Below are 27,931 nucleotides of genomic sequence, written 5' to 3' on the forward strand. Positions count from 1 at the left end.
CACAATAACCCTGGGTTCGGTGTGGGGTGGCGGAGGATGAAGTGGATTGCGGTAGTCGTCGTGGGGTTGTGGACCACTGGGGCTGCGGCGGGGACGGAGCCTCTCCATCGTTTCTAGGCCCTCAGTTAATATACAGTACATACAATAGTGCTAATCGTGCAAAGCTGGAGCGGGTCACTGGTATTTAATATTTCTTAATCTCTCTTATGCCCAGTCATTCATTATTGTATATTTAAGAAATTCATACAATTAGCTTCGTTTATCTTCCTCCTGCCACTGCTTCAGTTAGCTGTACCTTCAGCTTGCCATTATTCGGGCTTAACCAGGTTTCTGTGATCTCCACATCTGTAGAATCTCTTATAATTTCTGTCGTATATCTATCTTTCTGATCTTGAATAGTGGACTGTTTCATAATTTTTATTGCAGTCTGTCTCACCAACATTATCATCATTTTACATTTGATGTAAGAGATTATTATAGTTCATCCTGTAATTCATTAATTTTTTGGCTGCCCGTTGACAAAACACTAGAGAAATTTTATGGGAACTTGAAATTTGGATCTTTTGCACCTGTGGTGCTACAAACTACTGCATCTGGGAACTGCATTATATTACTAATCTCTTATATCTGAGTTCATGTTACCCTTTACATAGAGTTTTTTGTTTTGTTTATAAATTCCATATGTTTGTCATACATAATTTTCCTAATCTTTCTAAAATTCAAGAGGAAATTGTAATGGGCTTTAGTACACTACTAGCCATTAAAATTGCTACACCACGAAGATGATCTTCTACAGACGTGAAATTTACCCAACAGGAAGAAGATACTGTGATATGCAAATGATTAGCTTTTCAGAGCATTCACACAAGGTTGGCGCCGGTGGCAACACCTATAATGTGCTGACATGAGGACACTTTCCAACCGATTTCTCATACACAAACAGCAGTTCACCGGCGTTGCCTAGTGAAACGTTGTTGTGATGAATCGTGTAAGGAGAAAGGCGTACCATCCCTTTACCGACTTTGATAAAAGTCGGATTGTAGCCTATTGCGTTTTATCGTATCGCGACATTGCTGCTCGTGTTGGTAGAGATCCAAATTACTGTTAGCAGAATATGGAATCGGTGGGTTCAGGAGGGTAATACGGAATGCCATGTTGGATCCCAGTGGCCTCGTATCACTAGCAGTTGAGATGACAGGCATCTTATCCCCATGGCTGTAACAGATCGTGCAGCCACGTCTCATTCCCTGAGTCAAGAGATAGGGACGTTTGCAAGACAACAACCATCTGCACGAACAGTTTGATGAAGTTTGCAGCAGCATGGACTATCAGCTTTGAGACCATGGCTGTGGTTACCCTTGACGCCGCATCACAGACAGGAGCGCCTGCGATGGTGTACTCAATGACGAACCTGGGTGCACGAATTGCAAAACATCATTTTTCGGATGAATCCAGGTTCTGTTTACAGCATTATGATGGTCACATTCGTGTTTGGCGACATCGCGGTTATCGCACATTGGAAGTGTGTATTTGTCATCGCCATACTGGCGTATCACATGGTGTGATGGTATGGGGTGCCATTCGTAACACGGCTCTGTCACCTCTTGTTCGCATTGACTGCACTTTGAACAGTGGACGTTACAAGTCAGATGAGTTACGACCCGTGGCTCTACCCTCCGTTCGATCCCTGCGAAACCCTACATTTCAGCAGGATAATGCACGACCGCATGTTGCAGGTCCTGTACGGGCCTTTCTGGATACAGAAAATGTTCGATTGCTGCCCTGGCCAGCACATTCTCCAGATCGGTCACCAATTGAAAATGTCTGGTCAATGGTGGCCGAGCAACTGGCTGTGGTATTGTGTTGAAGCTGCACGGGCAGCTGTGCCTGTACACGCCATCCAAGCTCTGTTTGACTCAATGCCCATGTGTATCAAGGCCGTTATTATGGCCAGAGGTGGTTGTTTTGGGTACTGATTTCTCAGGATCTATGCACCCAAATTGCGTGAAAATGTAATTACATGTCAGTTCTAGTATAATATATTTGTCCAATGAATACCCGTTATTATCTGCATTTCTTCTTGGTGTAAGTTATTATCTGCATTTCTTCTTGGTGTGGGTTATTATGTGCATTTCTTCTTGGTGTAGCAATTTTAATGGCCAGTAGTGTAATTTACATTCTCTCCCACCTTTTTTATAAATTGAAACTGAAGTTTTCAATACATCTGTCCCAGCTACACACAGGTAGAACTAAGTAGCTGCAGTTGGACAACTTGTCTGGTATAGCAGTACTAAGTCTTATAGCGAAACCTTCCTCCTGAATGGAGGTATTTAATTGTGAATACTGTATAAAATTCTCAAGGTAGTTCCTGAGATTTGCTTTCACTCACAGACATAAAACATGAGGGACTTCAGTTAATCATAGTTCAGCAAGTTTGCAAATGATAAGTCTAATATGTTTACAACCAATTTAAATATTCTGTGTTAATTTGTGTGTGTGTGGTTTTTTTTTTGTTTTTTTTTTTTTTTTTTTTTTTTTTTTTTTAGGCATATCATGTATCAGAGATGGCCTTAGTACTCCTCTTGTGAGAGGCAAGATCGACTTCTGCAATTTTATCTTACTGGCAGACTTTTTCACCCTGACAAAGATTCATGTTCACACCTTGGTCTGAATGAAGGAAAACAAAAACCTGAAAGTTTAGTCACCTGCTGCTGCACTGCTGGAAGGAAACTATGTAAACAAATGAAAGTTGCATCCCTTGCTGATACAGTTCCTCAGAAAATGAGTTACTTTGTCAGTAAACAAAGTAAAAACCACAGATGGTTTTTCCATGCAGTTGTTCTCAAAGGTTTTCCTTTGACATTTCACTGCCTGTTTTTTTTTTTTTCTTCTAAAAATAGTAGTCTTTTTTCAAAATGTGTCCCCAATCACATGTAGAAGTCTTTCATAATGATCTGTTGTCATCTGCAAGGAATTTCTGAATCCCATTCCATCCTACATATTTAAGGTGTCAAGAACACTGTTCCCAAGTTTGTTTTCTTGTTGAATTTATTATTATTTTTAACCAGTCTTCATTATAATTTTGGTGGCCATAGACTTAATATGTGAATATGTTAAGTCTCATTGACACAGACCACACCAAGCCAAACACATGCTACCTGTTGTCGGTACATCAAAGGAATCAGTGTGTTCTTGTGTAATCAGTTTGGCCATGACTGCACCATACTGCACAGAACTGTGGTTCCAAGTGCTGTCATTCTCCTCTAGAAGCCAGTGGCAACATTTTCACAATGGTAGGAGACTAATTTATTAAAGTTCTGCAAATTTATGTGAAATATTTACAAATTACAAGCATGAACCCTCCTTGTGAATTAGTCTATCTATCAGTGGAAATCAGATTAAAAGCCCAACAGTAAGTCCTTAGATAGCCCAGAAATACAGACAGAAGAAAGCAGGCAAATTCAGTTTGCATACAGGGTGGTCAGGAACAATCTGAAAAGCTTGGAAGGTTGTTGCAGAGTAAGTTGTGCTGAGAAATAACTGTCAAGAAGAAAAATCGATGTTTGCATGATTTCAGAGATAATTAGCATTGAAGTTTGCCAATCAGCCTGCTGTGTGTGAATTTCCTAAAACTGAACAAGAGAGCGATACAAATATTGGACATAGGACAGTAGTAAGAATCACACCTGTACCAAATGCTGAGCACTCTTATGGGCTATCATCTATGCCATGAGAGCAATGGACGCTAATTGTATCTGGCAGACACTTGAATTTGAGTGCACCACAGCCTGAATAGCTAACTTCAATGCTAATTGACTCTGAAATGGCACAATGTATCAAATTTTTTCGTAACTGTTATTTCTCAGCACAACCTACCCTGGAACACCCTTACAAACTTTTCAGTGTGTTTCTGACTATCCTGTATAGAGAGAGGAGGAGAAGATTTATCGTTACGCATTCTTTTTTCTCCTCGTGTTACTTTATATTTCTAATAACATTGGTGTAATTCAGGTGAGGAAACTATGCAAGTCACACATTTTATAGAATAGTCTCTTCTCTAGGCATGAAACCCATATTCTCCTTATTATCCAGCTGTTTGTTCTAGAATTGCTCCTTATGGTTACAATTTTCTATAGAAATGCAGTGTGTGAAACTTATGGTTTAATACAGTTATGAAGGTGTAACATTTTCATTTAGGTCATTAGTATTACAAATGTGTGACAATTTTTAGTTGTTTAGAAATCTATTGAAGTAGTTTGTTTCCTTACTGTGTCATCTATGTGTGGTTCTTAGAGAAATGTTGGTCCCAGTACAGCAGTTTACTTATAGCATTGTGTTTGAGCTAGATGATCATTTAAGCCTGCAATGAAAATTTTTGCTGAAATGTTGTTTAAACTCGTCTTGACTAGAAACTGATGTAATGTTGTTTTGCAAATATTTGTTATGTTTGGTAGTGCATTTAAATTGCAGGATGTAGCAAGATCGAAAAGGCCCTCTTTGTTTATACAGTCTTTATCTTAGCTCCTTCATTTGGGAAAACATATTTTTAAAGTACAAATATCACATTACTCAACCACACCACAAATAAAATATTCATAATTTAGAATTTTTTTATTAGTACTCCAGTGTGTATTACTAAATTTGGCTTTTTCCCTCTGATTCTTGAAGTGTCTAATCCAGCCAGTTATATGGAGATCTATGGTTTAAATGTGCAGTTTGCAGCTTGAAACAAACACTATATTTCATTAACAGCTTTCATAAACACAAATTCCATATAAACTTTGTTTTACATGGTACAGTTTCTTAAATTTAGTCACATAATCTAAAATCTGTCATGGGAAAAGTTTTATTCAGAACTCAAACAAACTGAAATTCTATTGCAGTGAGCAATATTCTGTCATATTTTTAATTTATTACTAAATATTTCATTCAGCAGAAGTTTTATGTGCAATACTGACCTTCTGCATCGCATGTTGGCACTTGGTCGGGCCAATCACAAAGAAGGGTATCTGCATTAAATGCTAGGCCTTCCGGGCAGTCAAATTCATATCCAACACCAGCGGCACAGTTAACAAACTTGCCACAATTTGAAGTATCACCGCGAAGGAAGTAGCCGTACTGCCTTGGGCAGTCCTCTGTTGGTTGTGGTGGCTCTGTATGAAAACATTAATTTAAAAACCTTGGATATGATTATTGACATGAAACATGGTCTCTACAATAATTTTGTTAAAAATCAAACTATTCCTTACTATTTTATGAAGTCATTATTCTACAATAATTCCACATTGCATATTGATTTCATTTTTTTTTATAAAAGTCAATGAAAATTGTAATCTTTTGCTACTGAACAAAACTACAATGCTGAGAAAGCATTTAATTTATTCAGTGTAAACAGTATATTTTGCATATCATTAAGCAGGCCTACTGTTAGACGGGGTGCTTTGACTCCGTGTTTTACTTTGACCAAAAATTATGAAAAAGTTTCAGTGGCTCACTGAAATTTCTGAACGTAGTCAACCAGAGTCTTGTTGCTGTCTTTCTACATGTATTCATTTGATGGCAGCACAAAATACATCCAGCACAAGCATTCATGTCCAGTCTTAGCTGGCAGATTTATTGGATGTTACATTCTCTTTACTTTCGTTGTCTAGCTAAATCTAACTGTATCAATAACATAAGATGTGATTTGCCTGGCTGTTATAGTGGGTTAATATAACTAATGATAATATTTATGTAGTATTTTGTTTAAAAATTGATGCCTAAAATGTTAAAATTACATTTTATTGAGCACTTCATGTTTGTTAGGTTTTGTGGATGATTCCTTGACTAGTAGTCAGTGTATCCCTGTCACACAAAAAAAAACCATTTCAGTGGCATTTCTCGTGTTATGCAATATTTTTGTGCTCTCATGATGTAGGCATTAAGAGCGTACAAAAAGATTGTCTTCAGCAAGAAGATATAACAGTGCCTCTCCAGAAAACATTCAATTGGCAGTAAAAGAAGGTAAAACAGGTACCATATCAATAACTGCAGCTGCTAAAACACATAATAAAGCCAAAGGAACATTAATTAATAGGCTCCCCAACAGACATGAAAAACATTTCGGCCAGCTCACTGTATTTTCAACTAAGGGGAGATAGCTTTGGTGTGGCATGCTGTCATTGTTGGTGAACGGCATTTCCCTTTTGATAGCTTTGATTTAAGATATCCTGCAGTGGCTTATTTAGTTATGCAGGGAAGGAAAGTTAAATGGTTCAGTAAGAATAATTTGCTAGAAATTGATTGAGCACACACATTTCTAAGCAGACATGAAGAGCCTCTCACATTTCATAAAATGTCAGAATATCAGGCATGAAAAGCAGGAATTATGCTAGAGCTAAACTAGGAATATTTCATTAATCTAGAACAGCCCCTTCAAGATGAAAATGAAGACATTCTTGTTCCCACAGAGAGAATTATTAACTTTGAGGCAACCAACTTCTGTGATGATCTGAGTGTGAAGAAGTGAGTTTTCAAGTGAGAGGTGAAATACGCAGTACAGACAAAAGACCAGTAAAATTAGTATTTTTTTAAATGTTTTGTGGCTCTGCAGCAGGAGAGGTTCTTCTTTCACTTATAGTTTATATCAACATTCTTGCCAAACCTGGATGTAAGGAAGTCTAGCAAAACCGAGTGCAATCAGAGTTATTTTGGCTGGTTTGGTCACAACATTTTTACTAATTGATTTATGAAATCATTTCTTCCACATGTTATAAAGCTTGAGGGCAAAGTTGTGTTTATTGGAGATAATCTCTCATATGACTTTACTCCTAAAGTGAGACAAGCAGCTGTCAACAATAACATTGCCTTTGGGCACATCCCATATGCAGTATATATATACAAAGTTGATGTGACTTACCAAACAAAAGTGCTGGGAGGTCGATAGATACACAAACATACACACAAAATTCAAGCTTTCACAACCAATGGTTGCTTCTTCAGGAAACAGGGAAGGAGAGGGAAAGACGAAAGGATGTGGGTTTTAAGGGAGAGGGTAAGGAGTCATTCCAATCCCGGGAGCGGAAAGACTTACCTTAAGGGGAAAAAACGACAGGTATACACTTGCGCACACACACACATATCCATCTGCACATACACAGAGACAAGCAGACATTTGCCTTTACACATGTCTGCTTGTGTCTGTGTATGTGCGGATGGATATATGTGTGTGTGTGCGAGTGTATACCTGTCCTTTCTTCCCCTTAAGGTAAGTCTTTCTGCTCCCGGGGTTGGAATGACTCCTTACCCTCTCCCTTAAAACCCACATCCTTTCGTCTTTCCCTCTCCTTCCCTGTTTCCTGAAGAAGCAACCGTTGGTTGTGAAAGCTTGAATTTTGTGTGTATGTTTGTGTATCTATCGACCTCCCAGTGCTTTTGTTTGGTAAGTCACATCAACTTTGTTTTTAGATATATATTTTTCCCTCTATCATATTATATAAAATAGAAAGAAACTTCCACATGGGGAAAAATATATTAAAAACAAAGATTCCAAGACTTACCAAGCGGGAAAGTGCCGGCAGACAGGCACAATGAACAAAACACACACACAGAATTACTAGCTTTCGCAACCAATGGTTGCTTCTTCAGGAAAGAGGGAAGGAGAGGGAAAGACGAAAGGATGTGGGTTTTAAGGGAGAGGGTAAGGAGTCATTCCAATCCCGGGAGTGGAAAGACTTCCCATATATGTGTGTGTGCGCGCGCGCTATATGTGTGTGTGTGTGTGTGTGTGTGTGTGAGTAAAATCATGTATGATTGTGTAATATCTTATTCCAATATTTTGTTCTTTTTCTCAGTTTGTACTATTGCTCTTTTGAACCAGTTAGGTTATTTTACTGTATTCTTTTCTCACAGCTGATGAATGTAGAAGGAACAGCTAAGGACACTGCTAAAGTTCTAGGGAATTCAAGAAAGACTCGATGAAGTGTAAAATCCAATGACGTTGATCGTTAATATGTCAACAACACAAAGTAGACGCAAGTACTTTGTGGGTGAAATTCAAGAAACAAGTGGCTCACAATTTCTTATTAGGTTTCGAAGGAAACAGAAAAATAAGACTGTGCGGCCAGAATTGAGCATATAACTTTTTTTCTTAGTAAACCAGATATTTTGGAGTGTGATTTACATTTCTCAGAAAAAAAACTTGAAGGCTTTTCTCTAAATTAAATGACAAGGGAGATTATTGCTAGTTCAGGTTGCATTAAGTTCAAAGTTAGTTCAATACCTATGTGTTATATTTTTACCATAATTGGTATATGGCTAAGAATAACTGTGCTTTGACTTTATTGTGGTTGGTTAAATTATTTTTTGAATTATAAATTCATGTTTATATTTCATAGTCTTGATTAATTTGCACTCCAGCTGGGGATATTTTGACCAGGTAAGTACTTTTCATTAACAGTGTGGATGCTGACAAAGCTACCCCAAACATGGGTTAACTTTGACTGGCGACAAAAAATTATTTTCCTTGAAGTATTTGCATTTACATGAAGTTAGGTATACCTTTTATTAGGTAGATTGCTTACCCATAAACTACCTTATTCAGTTTGAGGAAATTGTATATTTTATGTTCTGATCTCATATTTAAATTGAATGTATTGGTCAGAGTATGTTTATTTGATAGTGCTGTATTTTGATCACAAAACTGACTAAATGTCCATTTTTCTGTGAATTTGTGTAATTAGATTGTTGTATCATGTCAACAGAACACATCTAATGAAGCTATCTTCAATATACATGGAAATTTACTTTCATCTTCTCATACTGGTGATGCTTGTAGCAAGGAACAGAAATCAAGAGTATCGTTGTTGTTGTTGTTGTTGTGGTCTTCAGTCCTGAGACTGGTTTGATGCAGCTCTCTATGCTACTGTATCCTGTGCAAGCTCCATCATCTCCCAGTACCTACTGCAACCTACATCCTTCTGAATCTGCTTAGTGTATTCATCTCTTGGTGTCCCGCTATGATTTTTACCCTCCACGCTGCCCTCCAGTACTAAATTGGTGATCCCTTGATGCCTCAGAACATGTCCTACCAACCGATCCCGTCTTCTAGTCAAGTTATGCCACAAACTCCTCCCCAATTCTATTCAATACCTCCTCATTAGTTATGTGATCTACCCATCTAATCTCCAGCATTTGTCTGTAGCACCACATTTCGAAACCTTCTATTCTCTGCTTGTCCAAACCATTTATTGTCCATGTTTCACTTCCATACATGGCTACACTCCATACAAATACTTTTAGAAACAACTTCCTGACACTTAAATCAATGCACGATGTTAACAAATTTCTCTTCTTCAGAAACGCTTTACTTACCATTGCCAGTGTACATTTTATATCCTCTCTACTTTGACCGTCATCAGTTATTTTCCTCTCCAAATAGCAAAACTTTAAGTGTTTCATTTCCTAATCTAATTCCCTCAGCATAACCTGACTTAACTCGACTTTATTCCATTATCCTCATTTTGCATTTGTTGATGTTCATCTTATATCCTCCTTTCAAGACACTGTCCGTTCCTTTCAACTGCTCCTCCAAGTCCTGTGCTGTCTCTGACCTCAAAGTTTTTATTTCTTCTCCGTGGATTTTAATACTTACTCCGAATTTTTCTTTTGTTTCCTTTGCTGCTTGCTCAAGATACAGATTGAATAACATCACGGAGAGGCTACAACCCTGTCTCACTCCCTTCCCAACCACCCAGTATCATATGGCATGCATAAATATAAGATGCCTGTAGTATACAGAACTGGAAATTGTTTTACAAATATTTTTTAAAATATGAGAAGCTTTAGCAAGTTGTTCAAAATTACTTAGATCATTCTGCATTCTCTTGTCCCTTTGGTTCAACTATTTGTGCACATTTTATTTAGCCATTGTAATGTAATTTATTCTTTTTTCATAATATTTACTATGGTATATTATCTTTCCTCATAACTTAAGAGTAAACAATGTGACACAAAATTTAGTGCACTCATTCCATATTTCTGAAACCACATTTACAGCTTAATATTTGCATTTTGTTTGTGTAAATGTTTTTGCATTAAGGAAGTATATTTTAACAGCAAAAGTAGGAAGACAGTTGAACCCAAAATCGTAAAACTAACACAAAAAATAGAGAGAGAGAGAGAGAGAGAGAGAGAGAGAGAGAGAGAGAGAGAGAGAGAGAGAGATACTCACGTAGAGCTGATCTTCCTTCACAGTCAACATTTACAGGATACTGACAGGGATATGCGAAGAAACGTGCCTTTGGATTAAAAAGGAGTCCATCTGGACATAGTTTTTCTGTTGCAACACCTTCTTCACACTCAATATATGCATCACACTGCTGTGGACTTGGAAATCGTCCATTCTTTTCTGGGCATGTGAACCCACCACCTCCACGCAGTTGTCCTAAAACTGTGGAAGAGAGAGGAACTGAGATCAGTGAAAGATAATAACTAACATGTAAACTATACAGGGTAGTTCACAAAGATACACAGATATTTTAGTATATTATTTTACAAATAAAACTAAAGAAAGAAGTGCATATAAACATAGGTCCACAAATGTTTAGATGTGGAGTTACAGCTAATAAAAGATTTTGCTGAAAATTTATCAACTTTGGTAATATGATGACATTATTTTTATACATGGGGATGGATGAAAGACATAGTTTACAAGGACAAAGTCAATACACATGAGGTATTATTTGCTCGCATTATGAATGCAATAGACGAAATTAAGAACAACCCTGTGAAACTGGAACAAGCAACAAAATCTGTTCACAAGTGCAACTAAATGCATTGAGCTTGATGGAGATATTTTTGAACATTTATTGTGAATGTATCCTAAAATTGTATGTACTATGTATAACTTCCATAACACTGAGCTTTGTTTTTACCTGTTTAACATGAATTCGCATGTGCTATGGTATTAATAAAAGCCGATTATCTGACATATTCATACGGTTTCAGTTAACATTATTACCATCATTTTCCCAAAATTAAATTATCTACAACTTCTCTTTCAAACTTTGTGCAATTGTCTATAATTTAAAAAAAATTGGGCCAAGTAGTTAATAAATTAAAAATTTTATGAAATTACATCTGTGCTTCTCTGGATGTTCTGGCAAACTACTGAAGATACACATCTGGAACATGGTTTATTAGATTATCCAGATCAATAACAACAAGATAAATGGAAATGGTGCTTTACTTTAATTTCATACAGTTTTGCGATGGCTTCATATTAGTGAAGTAGCTAAATTTCAGGCAAAATCTTTTATTAGCCGTAACTCCGTAACTAAATATTTGCGGATCTATGTTTATATGAAATTTTCTCTTTGTGTTTACTTATAGAATAACATAAAATATATGCATATCTTCATGAGTCACCCTGTATATCAAAATGAATATCTTTGTGAAATACATTTATAAACAACTTATAAATATACTCTTAGACAAGAAATAAAAACATCTTATCAGGCACTGTAGCAATGAATTGAGATTTCTGATCATGGACTTTGATAATCCTACTTAGCATGAGCTTCACTACAATTTTTCCTATCATACCGTAAGGAAGAGTGCTACTGCATGCCGTATTACATTTATTATACATGTCCAGACAAAACTGAAGACTATAGAGATACATGGAGGGGAATAAAGTCTACTTGTGTCCAAAGTAACATGCAGTATTGCATGCCTTCCTTGAAAATGGTGAAAACAAATTGTAAATTTTCCTGTGCAATTTAATTTTGCCAGTCATAATTGTTGCCAGGACAGAATGACTGGCCATTGTCAACCTCATCTTACTGGGTAGTTCTTTTTTTAATGAACGCAGTATTTGTAATTAAAAATTACAAGAGCTTCTGATATACTTTGAAACTATTCAGTTTCAGCTCATCCTGTCTTAAACATCTGGAATTTTGGACATGCATATGAGATTGTAATGTCAAAGGAATAGAGAAAATGGAACTTCAATATTGAAGGAAGCAAAAATGAAAGAAAAACTATTATAGGTTTTTGATTGGAAGCTGAAAGTTGATTTTGAAAAATTTCCAGCAAAAGTTAGAATTTCATTTAAATAATTCCACCTCGAAATTCAATTCAGATGAAGTATCTGAGACGTTTATTTTATGCTGAAGGCAGAATTAAAACTATTTGAATCAATGAACATACACTCCTGGAAATGGAAAAAAGAACACATTGACACCGGTGTGTCAGATCCACCATACTTGCTCCGGACACTGCGAGAAGGCTGTACAAGCAATGATCACACGCATGGCACAGCGCGCACACCTGTGACCGCAGTGTTGGCCGTCGAATGGCGCTAGCTGCGCAGCATTTGTGCACCGCCGCTGTCAGTGTCAGCCAGTTTACCGTGGCATACAGAGCTCCATCGCAGTCTTTAACACTGGTAGCATGCCGCGACAGCGTGGACGTGAACCGTATGTGCAGTTGACGGACTTCGAGAGAGGGCGTATAGTGGGCATGCGGGAGGCCGGGTGGACGTACCGCCGAATTGCTCAACACGTGGGGCGTGAGGTCTCCACAGTACATCGATGTTGTCGCCAGTGGTTGGCGGAAGGTGCACGTGCCCGTCGACCTGGGACCGGACCGCAGCGACGCACGGATGCACGCCAAGACTGTAGGATCCTACGCAATGCCGTAGGGGATCGCACCGCCACTTCCCAGCAAATTAGGGACACTGTTGCTCCTGGGGTATCGGCGAGGACCATTCGCAACCGTCTCCATGAAGCTGGGCTACGGTCCCGCACACCGTTAGGCCGTCTTCCGCTCACGCCCCAATATCGTGCAGCCCGCCTCCAGTGGTGTCGCGACAGGCGTGAATGGAGGGACGAATGGAGACGTGTTGTCTTCAGCGATGAGAGTCGCTTCTGCCTTGGTGCCAATGATGGTCGTATGCATGTTTGGCGCCGTGCAGGTGAGCGCCACAATCAGGACTGCATACGACCGAGGCACACAGGGCCAACACCCGGCATCATGGTGTAGGGAGCGATCTCCTACACTGGCCGTACACCTCTGGTGATCGTTGAGGGGACACTGAATAGTGCACGGTACATCCAAACCGTCATCGAACCCATCGTTGTACCATTCCTAGACCGGCATGGGAACTTGCTGTTCCAACAGGACAATGCACGTCTGCATGTATCCCATGCCACCCAACGTGCTCTAGAAGGTGTAAGTCAACTACCCTGGCCAGCAAGATCTCCGGATCTGTCCCCCATTGAGCATGTTTGGGACTGGATGAAGCGTCGTCTCACGCGGTCTGCACGTCCAGCACGAACGCTGGTCCAACTGAGGCGCCAGGTGGAAATGGCATGGCAAGCCGTTCCACAGGACTACATCCAGCATCTCTACGATCGTCTCCATGGGAGAATAGCAGCCTGCATTGCTGCGAAAGGTGGATATACACTGTACTAGTGCCGACATTGTGCATGCTCTGTTGCCTGTGTCTATGTGCCTGTGGTTCTGTCAGTGTGATCATGTGATGTATCTGACCCCAGGAATGTGTCAATAAAGTTTCCCCTTCCTGGGACAATGAATTCACGATGTTCTTATTTCAATTTCCAGGAGTGTATATGAAAATCAGAAATAGTGTAATTGCATTTTGGTGGTGAAAATTTTTAATTGTAATATTTTCAGAAGTTGAGTTGTGTTGCATGAACTTGAGCCAAATAAGTAATGAGAATTTGACTTGGTTAACACTAAAACATTACTGAAAGTATCCACAGCATAGACAAATAAAGGTATGTGAGTGCCAAAGAAGTGGAACAAAATGACTGCCAGGTAAGATCGAACCATTCCAATCTTGCAGAATGTCTCGAGGTTGCTATGTAAAACTGGGCATTGTCTAGCGAAAACCTCCTTGCAAGTAATAAGGCCAACAGTGTGGAAAGTGTCTGACCTAATTTATAAATATTGTAGTCTTTTATGTTATCTGGAATCATTGTTGCCATAGTACAAACTCTTCAAGCCATGTGTGAAAAATTATACACAGAGGTAAGATTACACAGGCACATAAATTTGCTGGTCATCTATCCCTAGACAGCAGTGGATGATTTGGTATTTGTAGTAGGATAGACTGATGATGGTATCTATACTGTGATACAGGGTGACAATTTCTGAACTAAATGATATAAAATCATCACATCTTCTGAACATTTTGCGTAAGGACATTCAAACTGCAGGGTTGGATATGGGGCATGATAGGAATTAGTATGCGCATGCGCACGTGCCTTGTCGTCAGCCATTTCCACGTGAAAACATCATGGTACAGTGTGCTTTTGCCTCTAGCAGCTATGAACGCCTACTATGCGAGCAATAACAACCTGACTACAGCTCAAAGGAGGTTTGCGACCAAGTTCAAGCTGAAGACAACCAGCCCAAGTGTGCTAACAGTCAAGAATGTTGAGAAGACATGCCGTGTTTCAAACCAGCCCCAGAAAATCGATCAGTCGAGCTGCAAAACGGGGGGAATGAACCAGGAGACACTGCGACAATTGTTTTGAAGACCTTCCCATGCAAAAATTCAAACCCATCAGGCACTAAGCCCCAGGGCCATGGAATAGCGCAGTTGTGTTTCGCCAACACTATTGTCCAAGAATTGACAAACAGAACTTTGATGTGAATATGGTTTGGTTTAGTGCCAAAGCCCATTTTCAAATGGATGTGTTCATCAGTAAGTAAAATTGGCGTATCCGGGGGGGGCTGAGAATCTGCATTTCATGCTCAAGAAGTCTCTTCATCTTTAACAGATGACTGTATGGTATGCAATGTCCAGTCACGGAATAATTGGTGCAATATTCATTGATGGCACAGTGACTACCAAACTGTACATGAAGGTTTTGGAAGATGATTTTATCCCCATTATCCAAAGTGACCCTGATTTGGACAAGGTGTAGTTCATGCAAGACAAAGCTCGTCCCCATTGAAGCAGAAGAATGTTTGATGTTCTGGAGGAACACTTTGGGGACCACATTCTGGCTCTGGGGTATCCATAGATCACTGACATGGGCCTCAGTTGGCTGCCATATTCTCCAGATCTGAACACATGTGACTCCTTTTTGTGGAGCTAAAGAAAAGATGTACAGCAATAACCCCAAAACCACTGCTGAGCTGAAAAAAGCCATTCATGAGGTCATCGACAGCACCTGTGTTCCGACACTTAAGCGAGTTGTGCAGAATTTCACTATTCGTCTGCATCATATCATCGTCAATGATGGCAGGCATATCAATCATCTCAAAACCTAAATTTGAACATCTGTAGCCACGTTTATGTGTTGAATAAAGTGTGTGCATGCTGTAGTTTTTAACTAATTTACTTTTTTTCCATATAGTTCAATAATTGTCACCCTGTGCACTATCATCCAGTTTGACACTTCAGAAAATAAAGAGAAGTATTGCTGCCATGTAAAAAACAGACAATTTTTTTAAAACTGAAGATAGCACCATATTAACTAAAAAGTCCAATTGTCATCACCCTACATGTGTCTGACATGTACATATATCTTTTGCAGCCAGTTGTGTAAACTTTTCAACACGCAGTTTTGAAAAATGAACTGGCAAATTGCGATTATGTTCGTGCATGAGCTGCAGAATATTTCATAACAAATGAAGATTTGTGCTGGATTCGGACTGGATCCCAGATTTGCCATGCGTCATGAGCTGTCCACTTCTTCATTTCAGCTATCCAACACACACTTCCAGGAATGGCCCAAATCTCCAATTTTCTTGGTTCCTGTACAGGGCGACACTGTTTACTGTTGTCATTGCCATCCTAGGGCATGAAATATTGTAGCTGTTACAAAACCATAATTGCAGTTTGCGAGTTCATTCTCAGTGCATCTGTTGATCATTGATGCAATGTCTCAGACACTGCACTGCAAAATGTTTTGAAGTTTTAGTACTGGACAAACATCTGTGATGATTTGCTATGACTTACGAGTTGTCTCAACAATCACCACTTGTTAGGGGATGTTGTAAGTCCTAGTGTCAAATGTTAACTGATTCTTCCATCACTTCTGGGTGGAACAACTTATAAATGAAAAGCACTGAATTGAGGATGTTATAAAGTACTGATTTATTTTGTTAACTGGTTTTTGACTCACAAGGCCATCCTCAGACTGTTAACAGTTGAAGTCTGATAATGGCCTTATAAGCCAAAACCGAGTTAATGAAATAAATTAATACTGTAGAACACCAAAAATTAAGTGCTTATCATTTATAACTTATGTAAAATCCAATAGTGGAAAGTTCAGGTCAGAATATCAACAATTATGAAAAGCATAAATTGCTATTCACAGTAAAGCTGACACAATGAGCAGCAGACAGGCACTATGAAAAAGACTGTTACGTGCTAATCTTTTGGCTGATGTTTTCTTCAGAAGGGAAAGGAAAAGACATACACATTCACACCCTGCAGCACACACATGCACCAATGGCCACTATCTCTGGACTGCAACTGCTGCATTGGAAAAAAAAAGGCAGCATATGGGAGTTGGGTGGGGAAGAGGGAGGAATAACAGAGGGCGGTTGGGAGAGAGAAGAGAGTTATCTGGCAGAGCATGCAGGGACTACTGTAGAAGGCAGGGGGAGAAGGCTGTGGGAGAGAGGAGATTGGGGGGGGGGGGGGGGGGGGGGATAGAAAAGTAGGAATGAAAAGACTGGTGGGTGCATTGGCAAAGAGGTGACGCAATGAAGATGAGGGGACATGAATTTGTAGGAGGTTACAGGACAGAGGGGGCAGAAACTGTTGGGTGGAGGGTGTGGGGACAGTAGGTTGAGATTGTGATAATCTTGGGAGCACAGAATATATTGTAAGGGTAACTCCTGTCTGTGCAGTTCAGAAAAGCTGATGATGGAGGAGAGGATCTAGAGGATCCAGTATGTGAAGCATCTATTAACCTTCGAGTGGGTGCTCCTATGTATAAAGTGCGCCAACCCCAAATAACATTGTTTTGTACCATTGCATTGTTATTTTACAATTGCAAGCCCATACCCGTTCCTTCATTATTGCTTCAGCTAACACAGTGCTAATTTGATTTGCCATACGTCCAAGTGAGCAGCAATAATATGAAATAAACAGCAAGCTGTCTGCCTACACACCCACCTGTCTTTTCCTCTTCTCTGTACCTTTCCTTTACCGCTCCCCTTCCCTCCCCATCCCACCCTAACAGTCTCCTGATGTTGCACTTGGCAACTTTGTCCTGCCACCGTCAAGTGCCTGCACACTCTGCCAGGTAGTGCTAATTTCTCTCCCCCCGCTATCTCTCCTACATCCCCACCCAACTTCATATTGCTGTTTGTGTTTGACATGACACAGTTGCATTCTAGCCTAAGTGGCTGGAGCTAGTATAGCAGTCATGTATGCATGAGGTGTGCTTGCTTATGTGAATGTGTGTGTTTTTTTTCTGAAGAAGGCTTTGGCTGGAACCTTAATTGTGTAATGTTCTTTTCATCATTTCTATGTGCATCTCAACATGTCATCTTTATGATAAGTAGCAGTATATCCTTTTCATAACATTGTTGATATTCCAACCTGAACTTTCCAGTGTTTCAATGTTATTTTTTATGTTTCCAACAGATTGGTGGATGTACTTACACGGTGTAGTTAATATCACCAGTGTTTTAAACATACCTTTACAATGAACTCAGCTACTGTTTTTGGTTATGGCTCTCTTATGTTGTTTGAAAACCATGTTAATATTTTGTGCATCTATTCCCCTAAAAGAATTCCATAGCTAAGATTTAGTGTACATGTTAATAGACTGTAACTGAAAGACACTGCTGTTGCACACTGATGAGAAAGCACTCTTAAGGACATAACATGCTGTTAGCAAGTATCCTTTCGCCATAATGCCACTTCAGCTTAGATTCAATATTCATTTCCAGATACTTTGAGTTTGTTATGCACTCTGTATAGGCGCCATGCACATTTAATTTAGCAGCATTGTTCTTCCTTGTCAAACTAAAATTCATTTCATTTGTTTAATTTACTTTCAATGTCATTTTATTGCATATTGATTAACTGTAAACTTCATTGAAGATTTCGTTTTCTTTTTCCAGAAGGAGTTCTCTTTTTTCCTCAGTGGCTGTAATATGGTATTACTCTCATCAGCTGGCTGTAATATGGTATTACTCTCATCAGCATAGAGAATATTTTCCCTGTGACTAGCACTATTGGGAAAGTCATTGATAGTTTAGATTTATTTAAGGTTTGTGTTATCTCTACTTACTGTACTCTGTCTGCTAGGTTTGATCACAGTCAGTCATTAGCTATGTGTATAATACAGTTGAAATTAAAATTAAATTTATTTTTCAGTATGAGTAAAGGTTTTGTTGATGTATAAAAACAGATCAGATTGATCATGTTCTCATACATCGCAAACAAACATTTAGTGATGTATGATTCTTCTGAGGAGCTGAAATGGGGTCAGATCATAAACTAGTAATAAGCACAATGAAAGTCAAACTGAAGGCAGTACCAAAAGTGAAATCCAGACTTGAAAACATGAACAGATTTGATTTGAAAATTGAGATAGGGACAGAAGGAATGATGAAGTACAAAGTTGAAGTTTCAAACCGGTTTGAAGCCTTAAGTAATATGGCAGAAAGCCTTGAAATGACCAGCGATGAATACTGGAACAATGTAAAAGAAGTCATCCTCACAGCTGCTACTAATAACCTGCAGAGAGCTAAGAAAGTCAGAAAGAAATGGTTTGATGAAGAGTGTGGAGAAGCTGAAGACAAGGTTATGAAACAATGGCAAAAATGGTTGCAAAAAAATAAGGATCCTGAAATAGAACTTACTTATCAGCAGGCTCAAATGCGGGCAAACAAAATTAACTGAAAGAAAAACAAACAATTCCTAAAACAACAGACTGAATCTATTCATGAATATCATTGACATAACAACATCTGGAAAATGTATGTTACAGTCAACAAAATTTGAAAAGGTTTTAATTACAAGGCCAATGGCCTCCTTAGGGTATCAAGATAGCCTATTTTCTTGGGTTGAGAAATAATCCCCAAAGACGGAAGATCCAAAGATGGACAATGGGCATAGGACACCAAGGGTAGGTGGGACACTTTAAGCCGTAGTGAAAGCAACTCTCCTAGAAGAAAGCTACTCTGATCACATAGTGGGTGGCTCAGAACCATGGATGGCAGCACCATCATAGCTCAGGCTCGGTAAGCCGATAACCTACCAGCCTTATATTATGAAATCAAAGAAAAAGGCAAAAGAAAGTACCGGACTGATCAAAATGTTGTTGACAATGGAATGATTAATGGAATGCTTGGTTTGCGTCTTGGAACTTGAAATATTAGATCATGACAGGAGGAATGAAACAATTGGACACAGTACTAGGCAGCTATAAGTGGCTCATAGCAGCTAAATAAGAAACAAGAATCCCCCAATTCAACAGCAATGAGGATTGGCTGGATTGGCCCTCTGGAGTGGGATTTGCTGTTCACAACAATATGTTCTCAGCAGTTAGTAAATGACCAATGATAATGGTATTAGGCTGATAAATTTGGCTGACCTCAGAAGAATGATCATTAGTAGCACCTACTGTTCATGGAAGGAGATGCATAAAGCTAAATGGATATCACCAAATGGTAAGACAAAAAACCAAATTGATCATGCATTGGTGGATGGAAGGCATTGTGGGTGCATCGAGCAACTACGAACGTACCACGGCACTGATACGAATTCAAACCACTTTTTAATAGTTTTGAATATCTGTCTAAAACTCTCTACAAAATGACAAAGGAAAAGAGAAGGAATAGTTCATCATGATAAAGACAAACTTTCAAATGAGCACGTAAGAAAGCAATACTAAGATAGTCAATAGCTCGCTTTTGTCAACAGAGGCCCCGGATAATGTAGAAGGAATATGGACACAATTGATGGAAGTGGTTATTCAGAGTGCAAAGAAAGAACTGAGACAACAACCTAAACCTAAAAACAAACCATGGTTTGATGATGAATGCCAATTGGCTGTTAAAGATAGAATGGAGAAGAAATTAGAGTGGTTAAATCACCCATCAGAAGATACTCAGAGGTGAGATGACTTACAGACAGGCTCATTAGGAGGAGGAAAAGAGAATATGGGAAGAAACCATTGGTGGCAGTTGAGGTATCGAAGGAAACACCGTACTCCTTTTTCAAATTGACATGTTTTGCTTGAGGCAATTATAAACAGCAGACTTTAATCCTAACAGATGAAGGGAATGTGGTACCTTCTATGGACCAAGCAGATCAGTTTTCAGAATTTCAGAAAATTGCTAAATGTAGAAACTCCGGAAGGATGTAAAGAACAAGATTGGAAGTTAAGTGCAGAGGAAGAGGAAGTACCTGAAACTGAACCTGAACCTGGAAGAGATAAGAACAACTGTAGTCACTCAAAAACAATAAAGTATCAGGTAGTAGTGGTATTAGTGCAGAACTGGTTAGAAACGGGAGAAGTTTTATTGCAGACACTAAGACAGCTTATTGTCAAAATCTAGTCATGAGAGGTGATCCCGGTTGAATGGAAGAGAGCAATTGTATGCCCAATTTTTAAAAAAGGAGATGCCACCAAAGTAGGCAATTATTGACAAATCTCGCTACTTGCGATAGGTTATAAAGTCTTAACCTCCCTGTTACTTAGTCGCCTGAAACCTGGTGTACAAGAGATCACAGGACCATATCAATGTGGACTCATGGCAAGAATATAATAGAGGAAAACATTCCACGTGGGAAAAATATATCTAAAAACAAAGATTCTGTAACTTATTAAACGAAATCGTTGGTACGTTGGTAGAGACAAAAAACACACAAACACACACACAAATTTCAAGCTTTTGCAACCCACGGTTGCTTCATCAGGAAAGAGGGAAAGACGAAAGGATGTGGGTTTTAGGGAGAGGGTAAGGAGTCATTCCAATCCCGGGAGCAGAAAGACTTACCTTGGGGGGGGGGGGGGGGGGGGGGAGAAGGAACCCTGTGGAATGCCCATTGAAGTTTCTCTCCCTGCAGATGATGTGCCATTTCTTTTGTGAATTACTTGAATGGTCTATAGTTTTTCATCATCCTTTTCCTCAACAGTAACGAAGTCACGCATATGCTGAACCATGTATTCCATGTAAATGTAACTCCTCTAACGTAGACTGTAATCATCGACACAATAAAATGCTTGAAGAAGGTAGGTGCCTTGGTCATGATACCTGCACCGCATATGGGAGTAAGATGAGTGGATTACGCGTACTTTCAGCGTGTGAAGCTCGAAAAATCGTGGGAGATCTGTCATATCTGAAGCCGCATCTTGGCGTTGTTTCCAACGGCTAGCATTGCTAGAGTCATGGTTGGGCTCTACAATTGACTTTTGTTGGGTGCTTTCCCTGCTCATCATGCTTCGATTGTTCTATATACTGATTTTGTATTTATGAATTTTCTTTTACATTGCCCCAAGTCAACCCTAAAAATTCGTTGCACTATTGCATTATTCGAGAATCAGGTTCGGGCTTGGACTCTTTATCAGGCTTCATCTGCCATAACAAAATTTCCCACCTCTGCATAGACGACGTGAAACGAAAGAGGACGAAAGATTTTTCCGCTGTCCATGGAAAAAAAAGCCTTGTCTGGGATTGGTTTCAACGGCTATTTCCGACGCAGTGGACAGGTCAAGGATTGCGGGTTCCTCTCACTTACTGGTCACGGATACAGCGACTCTTCTGCCTCGGCAGCATTCTTACTTCCCAAGGACAGCGGACCTTCCGTTTCTGGAGACGTATTTAATTGTTCCGTGCAGAAGCTCCAGCTGCAGAAGACAGCAACAGTTAGGATTACCATTGTCTCTGTATGCACCTGTTATCCATGTACATCTTTAATCCCAACCTGATATTCGTCATTTCCCAGTATTCTTACCTGGTGCATTCTCTTTAAATTTTCTTTTCCCAGAACTCACTATATCAGAAAACGTCTGTTTTGCACATCTGCAAATTCTTCTTCTATCTGCCACTATTATTATTATTATTGTCACAACTGTTGCCATTACTACTACTACTATCACTTTTAGTGGCAGAAGCTGCGGCAGTACAAGTAATGCCAGTATCATCTTCGTCGGTTCATAGTATAATTTACTCACACTGCCACTTCAGTCATTTAATTCATTTTCATACTAATTGTCATATTAAAATTGTTATTTCTTAGGGAACTATGATGTAATAGATACTGTACATGTGAAATCCTGGTGTGAAGGAAGAGAGATCCTGATGGCCCTAATCAGATCATTAAATAAATAAATAATAGAAGGCGCTGGCAGATGCTCATCATCTGCTGCATACTGAATTTAGCGGAAATCGAATGTTTTGTTACACTGAAAGCTATTTGGAATAAACGCCGTTATTTCGATTTGAAACTATAGTTTAGTATAACTAGGATCGCGGCTAGACGAACTTGAATGAAACTTATAACTTGAAACATATTGTACTATCTATATGTTTCAGAACATTGTCGAAATATGATTTTGTGGAAATTGCGATACCAAATATACACGTGACTAGAATGAACTTCGACTTGAAAATTATGAACATGAGAGACTGTGGTCTCTACATCATCTGGTCGTCGAACTTGTGCTGTATCAACGAGCCAGCCAAGGATCCCTGGACTAGGTGGCCGCCATGTTGTAGCTAGGCAAAAACTGAAGTCATCAGAATACAAAAGGAAATACTTGTTGAGTCCGCACTCTATTGAGTCTATTAAATAAGATGTTGGAGATTTCTAGAGATATCAAAAGAACTAAACAGTGACAGTTCTGCTATGTCATTTCAAGCATCCAATATGATATAAACAGTAACAGGCTGCTCAGAAAATGCTGCTTCATTTTCAATTATTAGTTACCCTTTCATTCCATTGCTGGCCAAATATTCCATGATATGCAGTAGAAATCGATAAATTAGTTGTGATGTTAACTAAACCTTTGGATGCATATAATTCCAAAGTAAAGTGTTACAAGAATGCAGTCACCTCTTGAACAAAGTTGATATCGTTTGCTAAGACATGTCACTACTCGTGATAAAAATTACGAATGAATATGCAGGTGCTCTTTAAGGTAGATGTCAGCATGTGCAATGACATCTAATTCCCTCTTACAGTGGATGGGCATAAAGGATAATCCTTTCTGTGGCAGGCAGAAAAAAGAAGAAAGAGATGCAAATCATTTGCTGTTTTCCTGCAGTTTCTTCGAAGCACAGCGGAATCTTGTAAAATTGAAGTTGTCCTTTCCAACAAGTACTCCTTTTTTATTACACATTCCACAACAAAATTAAAGAATCGCTTTTTCGGAACCCCGTAACTGTCTTTCATTGCAATTAATTAAGTTTGTAATTTGGCTCAAAGTTGCCTGCATCCTTCTTCTGTAACGGTGCAAAAGTACGGCGCCCTGTGAAGTCACCCTCGGGCTCAGCGACTCTTTAAATAGTAAGGTATCGGTCGATACATTCCACAAAAAGACTACAGCTCAGAAGTTCATGTGACGTATAAGGGAGGTTGATGATGTCATATTGCCACAAAATTTCACCACAATTCTGCCCAAAGCCATCGTGGACGTGCGGAGTTCGTCAAACCCCCTTTTACCAAGAACCGCGACATACAGAATTGAAATCACACCGTTTTCTTATAAGTGACCGGAAAAGACATTTCAGACACACCGCCACTCAAAGTCGACACAAAAAGCCCTCAAGAGGTGGCATAAAATGCGTCAATGCATACTACCCCTTCCTCAACCCTACTCTAAGGATATCATTGTGTTGGATCCCCATCGAACGTGGTCACGTCCCTTTGAAGTGTAGCACGATTCCAATTTTCGCTCTGGAATACAGAGTGGAACCAATAGGGTGCGGTCAACGCCATTCTACATCTACATCCATACTCCGCAAGCCACCTGACGGTGTGTGGCGGAGGGTACCTTGAGTACCTCTATCGGTTCTCCCTTCTATTCCAGTCTCGTATTGTTCGTGGAAAGAAGGATTGTCGGTATGCCTCTGTGTGGGCTCTAATCTCTGTGATTTTATCCTCATGGTCTCTTCGCGAGATATACGTAGGAGGGAGCAATATACTGCTTGACTCCTCGGTGAAGGTATGTTCTCGAAACTTCAACAAAAGCCCGTACCGAGCTACTGAGCGTCTCTCCTGCACAGACTTCCACTGGAGTTTATCTATCATCTCCGTAACGCTTTCGCGATTACTAAATGATCCTGTAACGAAGCGCGCTGCTCTCCGTTGGATCTTCTCTATCTCTTCTATCTACCCTATCTGATACGGATCCCACACTGCTGAGCAGTATTCAAGCAGTGGGCGAACAAGTGTACTGTAACCTACTTCTTTTGTTGTCGGACTGCATTTCCTTAGGATTCTTCCAGTGAATCTCAGTCTGGCATCTGCTTTACCGACGATCAACTTTATATGATCATTCTATTTTAAATCACTCCTAATGCGTACTCCCAGATAATTTTTGGAATTAACTGCTTCCAGTTGCTGAACTGCTATATTGTAGCTAAATGATAGGGGATCTTTCTTTCTTTGTATTCGCGACACATTACACATGTCTACATTGAGATTCAATTGCCGTTTCCTGCACCATGCGTCAATTCGCTACAGGTCCTCCTGCATTTCAGCACAATTTTCCATTGTTACAACCTCTCGATACACCACAGCATCATCTGCAAAAAGCCTCAGTGAACTTCCGATGTCATCCACAAGGTCATTTATGTATATTGTGAATAGCAACGGCCCTATCACACTCCCCTGCGGCACACCTGAAATCACTCTTACTTAGGAAGACTTCTCTCCATTGAGAATAACATTCTGCGTTCTGTTATCTAGGAACTCCTCAATCCAATCACACAATTGGTCTGATAGTCCATATGCTCTTACTTTGTTCATTAAACGACTGCGGGGAACTATTTGACGAAATTTGAACGTCATCCGAAGCAGCAAAGTATGTTTATGCTTTCTCAGCTGTACCCCTACCCCCGTTTCACGTCCTCCTGCGGCGTGATCGCGGTCTAGCGCCTGAGGGCAGGCAAACCCACTAAGACCGATATAGGGGGTATGACAATCTTCCCATAGTGTGTCACATTCACAATGGTGTTGAGCAAAATTGTGGTAAAAATGGTGCCAATGTGACATTATTAACCTACTTTACAACTCACAGGAACATTTGAGCTGTAGCCTTTTTTTAAAGCGTATGTCGATATCTTGCTGTTTGAAGCGTCACCGAGACCAAGGGTGACGTCACAGGACGCCACGATTTTGCACTATTACGGAGGCAGGGCTCCTTCGAGCCAGCTTTCAAACTTATACGTCGCAATAGGAGACAAAAAAGTGATCCTTTAGTTTTGTAGTGCAGTGTATATCGAAGTTCCTCAAATACACAAAGCCCTTTTTTTCAGATACAATGGAATTACAGGCATGGCCTGCCAGCAGGCATCGATTGAAATCATTGAGGAAAGTTGAAAATCTGTGTCAGAACAGGATTCGAACCTGGGTCTCCTGCGTGCTGTGCAGATACTATGACCACAAAGCTATCCGGACACTGTGGTCATTGCACCTGCACAGGCTACTCTAGCGTCGTCCGTGTCAAATTCTCAACTTATCCACACACTACTAATGTAGTGCCCCTTGCCCTTTATCCTTGTTACTCGTGGCATTTCACAGATTCCCGAAACAAGGGTTCGAGTCCGGTGCGTGTCGGCACTGAAGAGTTCGTTGGCCATCTCACCTTAATTGTATATGTTCTTTCGGACATCCAGCAGCCATTCTGAATTTCTGGCATTATATACACAGCGTATACAGCTTCACACTTTTAATTTTAAATTTAATTTTCCGTTGCTATTTGTAGGAACAAAACCACAACAGAAACTGTAAAATTCGTAACTTATGTGAAGAAAAGAATTATTCTGGTTAAGTGTGGGTTATATAATGAAGTATTGTAGTTTTGTGTTGATCCAATAGTTTTCACCTTCGGACACTGTTGTAATCAATGGGCCGGCTTGAGTGGCCGTGCGGTTCTAGGCGCTACAGTCTGGAACTGAACGACCGCTACGGTCACAGTTTCGAATCCTGCCTCGGGCATGGATGTGTGTGATGTCCATAGGTTAGTTAGGTTTAATTAGTTCTAACTTCTAGGCGACTGATGACCTCAGAAGTTAAGTCGCATAGTGCTCAGAGCCATTTGAACCATTTGTAGTCAATGACGTAAAGTTTGCAACCAGAGATAAGTAAATAGTGCTTGATCACTGACACATTGATCGAAATTTTTTTTGCTAACTACAGTATGAAGACGACAGCAATGTGCAGGCACGTCTGAGTTCTACGTTCCAAGGACAGTGTTCTCCATCTTGATAGAATAAAAATCAGTGATAACAGGACACACAAGATAAGAATGAAATTTTCACTCTGGATTGGAGTGTGCACTGATATGAAACTTCCTGCCAGGTTAAAACTGTGTGCCGGACCGAGACTCGAACTAGGGACCTTCGCATTTCACGGGTAAGACCTCTTTACACGCGAGATTGTCTTTGACTTTGAGAATTTCGGATAGTGCGAAACCCTCACACGCTGTAATAAAACAGTACGACATCAAATGAAACCTGGATATGTTTGTGGGGAATATCCCTTCAGTTGCTTTTGTATGCAAGTCCATAAAGCTTTAACAGTGGTTGCTTTTCGACCAATCGTATCCCATATCATTCAACGGGAAAAATGTCAAGTACCAAGGAAGCAATTACATACATCGTGCTTCGAAGAAAGCTTGCTCATTCATCTCCACATGTGGTTGTACATTGTTGTATCTGCGAAATTCCGAACCTGTAGTTTTCTTTTGGACTGTCCGTTCTTCGAGCTTTAAATCCTCGCTGATGCAGCAGAAGAGATAGCATGTTGTATCCAATGCCATCATAAACCACAGCTCTTGAAATTTGGCCACTATGCTACTCGTCAATGCAAGCTGCCTGACTACCATCACAACTGTAGCAGCCAACGCACATGCCATGGAGTCGTAGCAGGGTAGGTTGAAGACAGACTCATTTTGTCCTCCAGCACAGGAACAGCATACACGTTTCAATTGTTGTCCAAGGTGTTCGTGGTTCCTAAACAAGGGAAGCTGATGCAAATGGCATGTGCATCACCAGTCCAGCTGCCTACAGACTGCTTAGAATTAACTTTAATTTCATCATTGGTGTTGTACCTTTAAATGTCCAGAACCGCATATACTGCGTTCTTTTATTTATTTAGAGAGAGACCAACTGCAGAAAATTGGGCCTATAATTATTTTAAAAATAGATTATTTACAATTTCTTTACTGCTGCGTGTCTATTGGAATCGATTATAATATTTATGTTAACTCAATAAACAAAAAATTCTGCTTAATGAGTATTAAATATAAGATCATTTTACAAATATGAGAACCAATAATCGACCTAATATTGAACGTTGTGGAAATCCATTAATTATTTCTCCTCCGTCAAGAAAATATTCCTCCTCTACTTTTATTACATTATATAATACAACGTTCTGGATTCTTTTTGTTGAGTATAGCGTGAGATTTATCTTTAATTCCATAAAAACTCAATTTTTATAACAAAATATTGCGATTTATATTGACAAATGCCCTTAGAAAATAATAGCTGGTGCGGTTTTGTTATTTAATGTTCTTGAAATTTGGTGGATGAATGTGTAAAAACGAGGCGTATGAGAAAAGTAAAGCTTTTATTCCCAGAATGATTTTCACTCTGCAGCGGAGTATGCGCTGATATGAAACTTCCTGGCAGATTAAAACTGGTGCAGAACCGAGACTCGAACTCAGGACCTTTGCCTTTTACGGGCAAGTGCTCTACCAACTGAGCTACCCAA

General features: G+C 39.6%; 1 protein-coding gene across 1 annotated transcript in view; it reads right to left on the reverse strand.

The window, feature by feature from the left end:
• The window catches only part of LOC126337074 (protein obstructor-E-like), a 91,909-nt gene that overhangs the window by 12,961 nt on the left and 51,017 nt on the right, over positions 1-27,931 (reverse strand). The window contains exons 2-3 of the mRNA XM_050001422.1: positions 10,211-10,429; positions 4,959-5,153 (exon numbers count right to left, since the gene is read on the reverse strand). Coding sequence (XP_049857379.1) covers positions 4,959-5,153; positions 10,211-10,429 — 414 coding nt within the window. The remainder of the gene's footprint in view (positions 1-4,958; positions 5,154-10,210; positions 10,430-27,931) is intronic.

This window comes from Schistocerca gregaria, chromosome 1 (genome assembly GCF_023897955.1).
Source record: "Schistocerca gregaria isolate iqSchGreg1 chromosome 1, iqSchGreg1.2, whole genome shotgun sequence".
Lineage (NCBI taxonomy): Eukaryota > Metazoa > Arthropoda > Insecta > Orthoptera > Acrididae > Schistocerca > Schistocerca gregaria.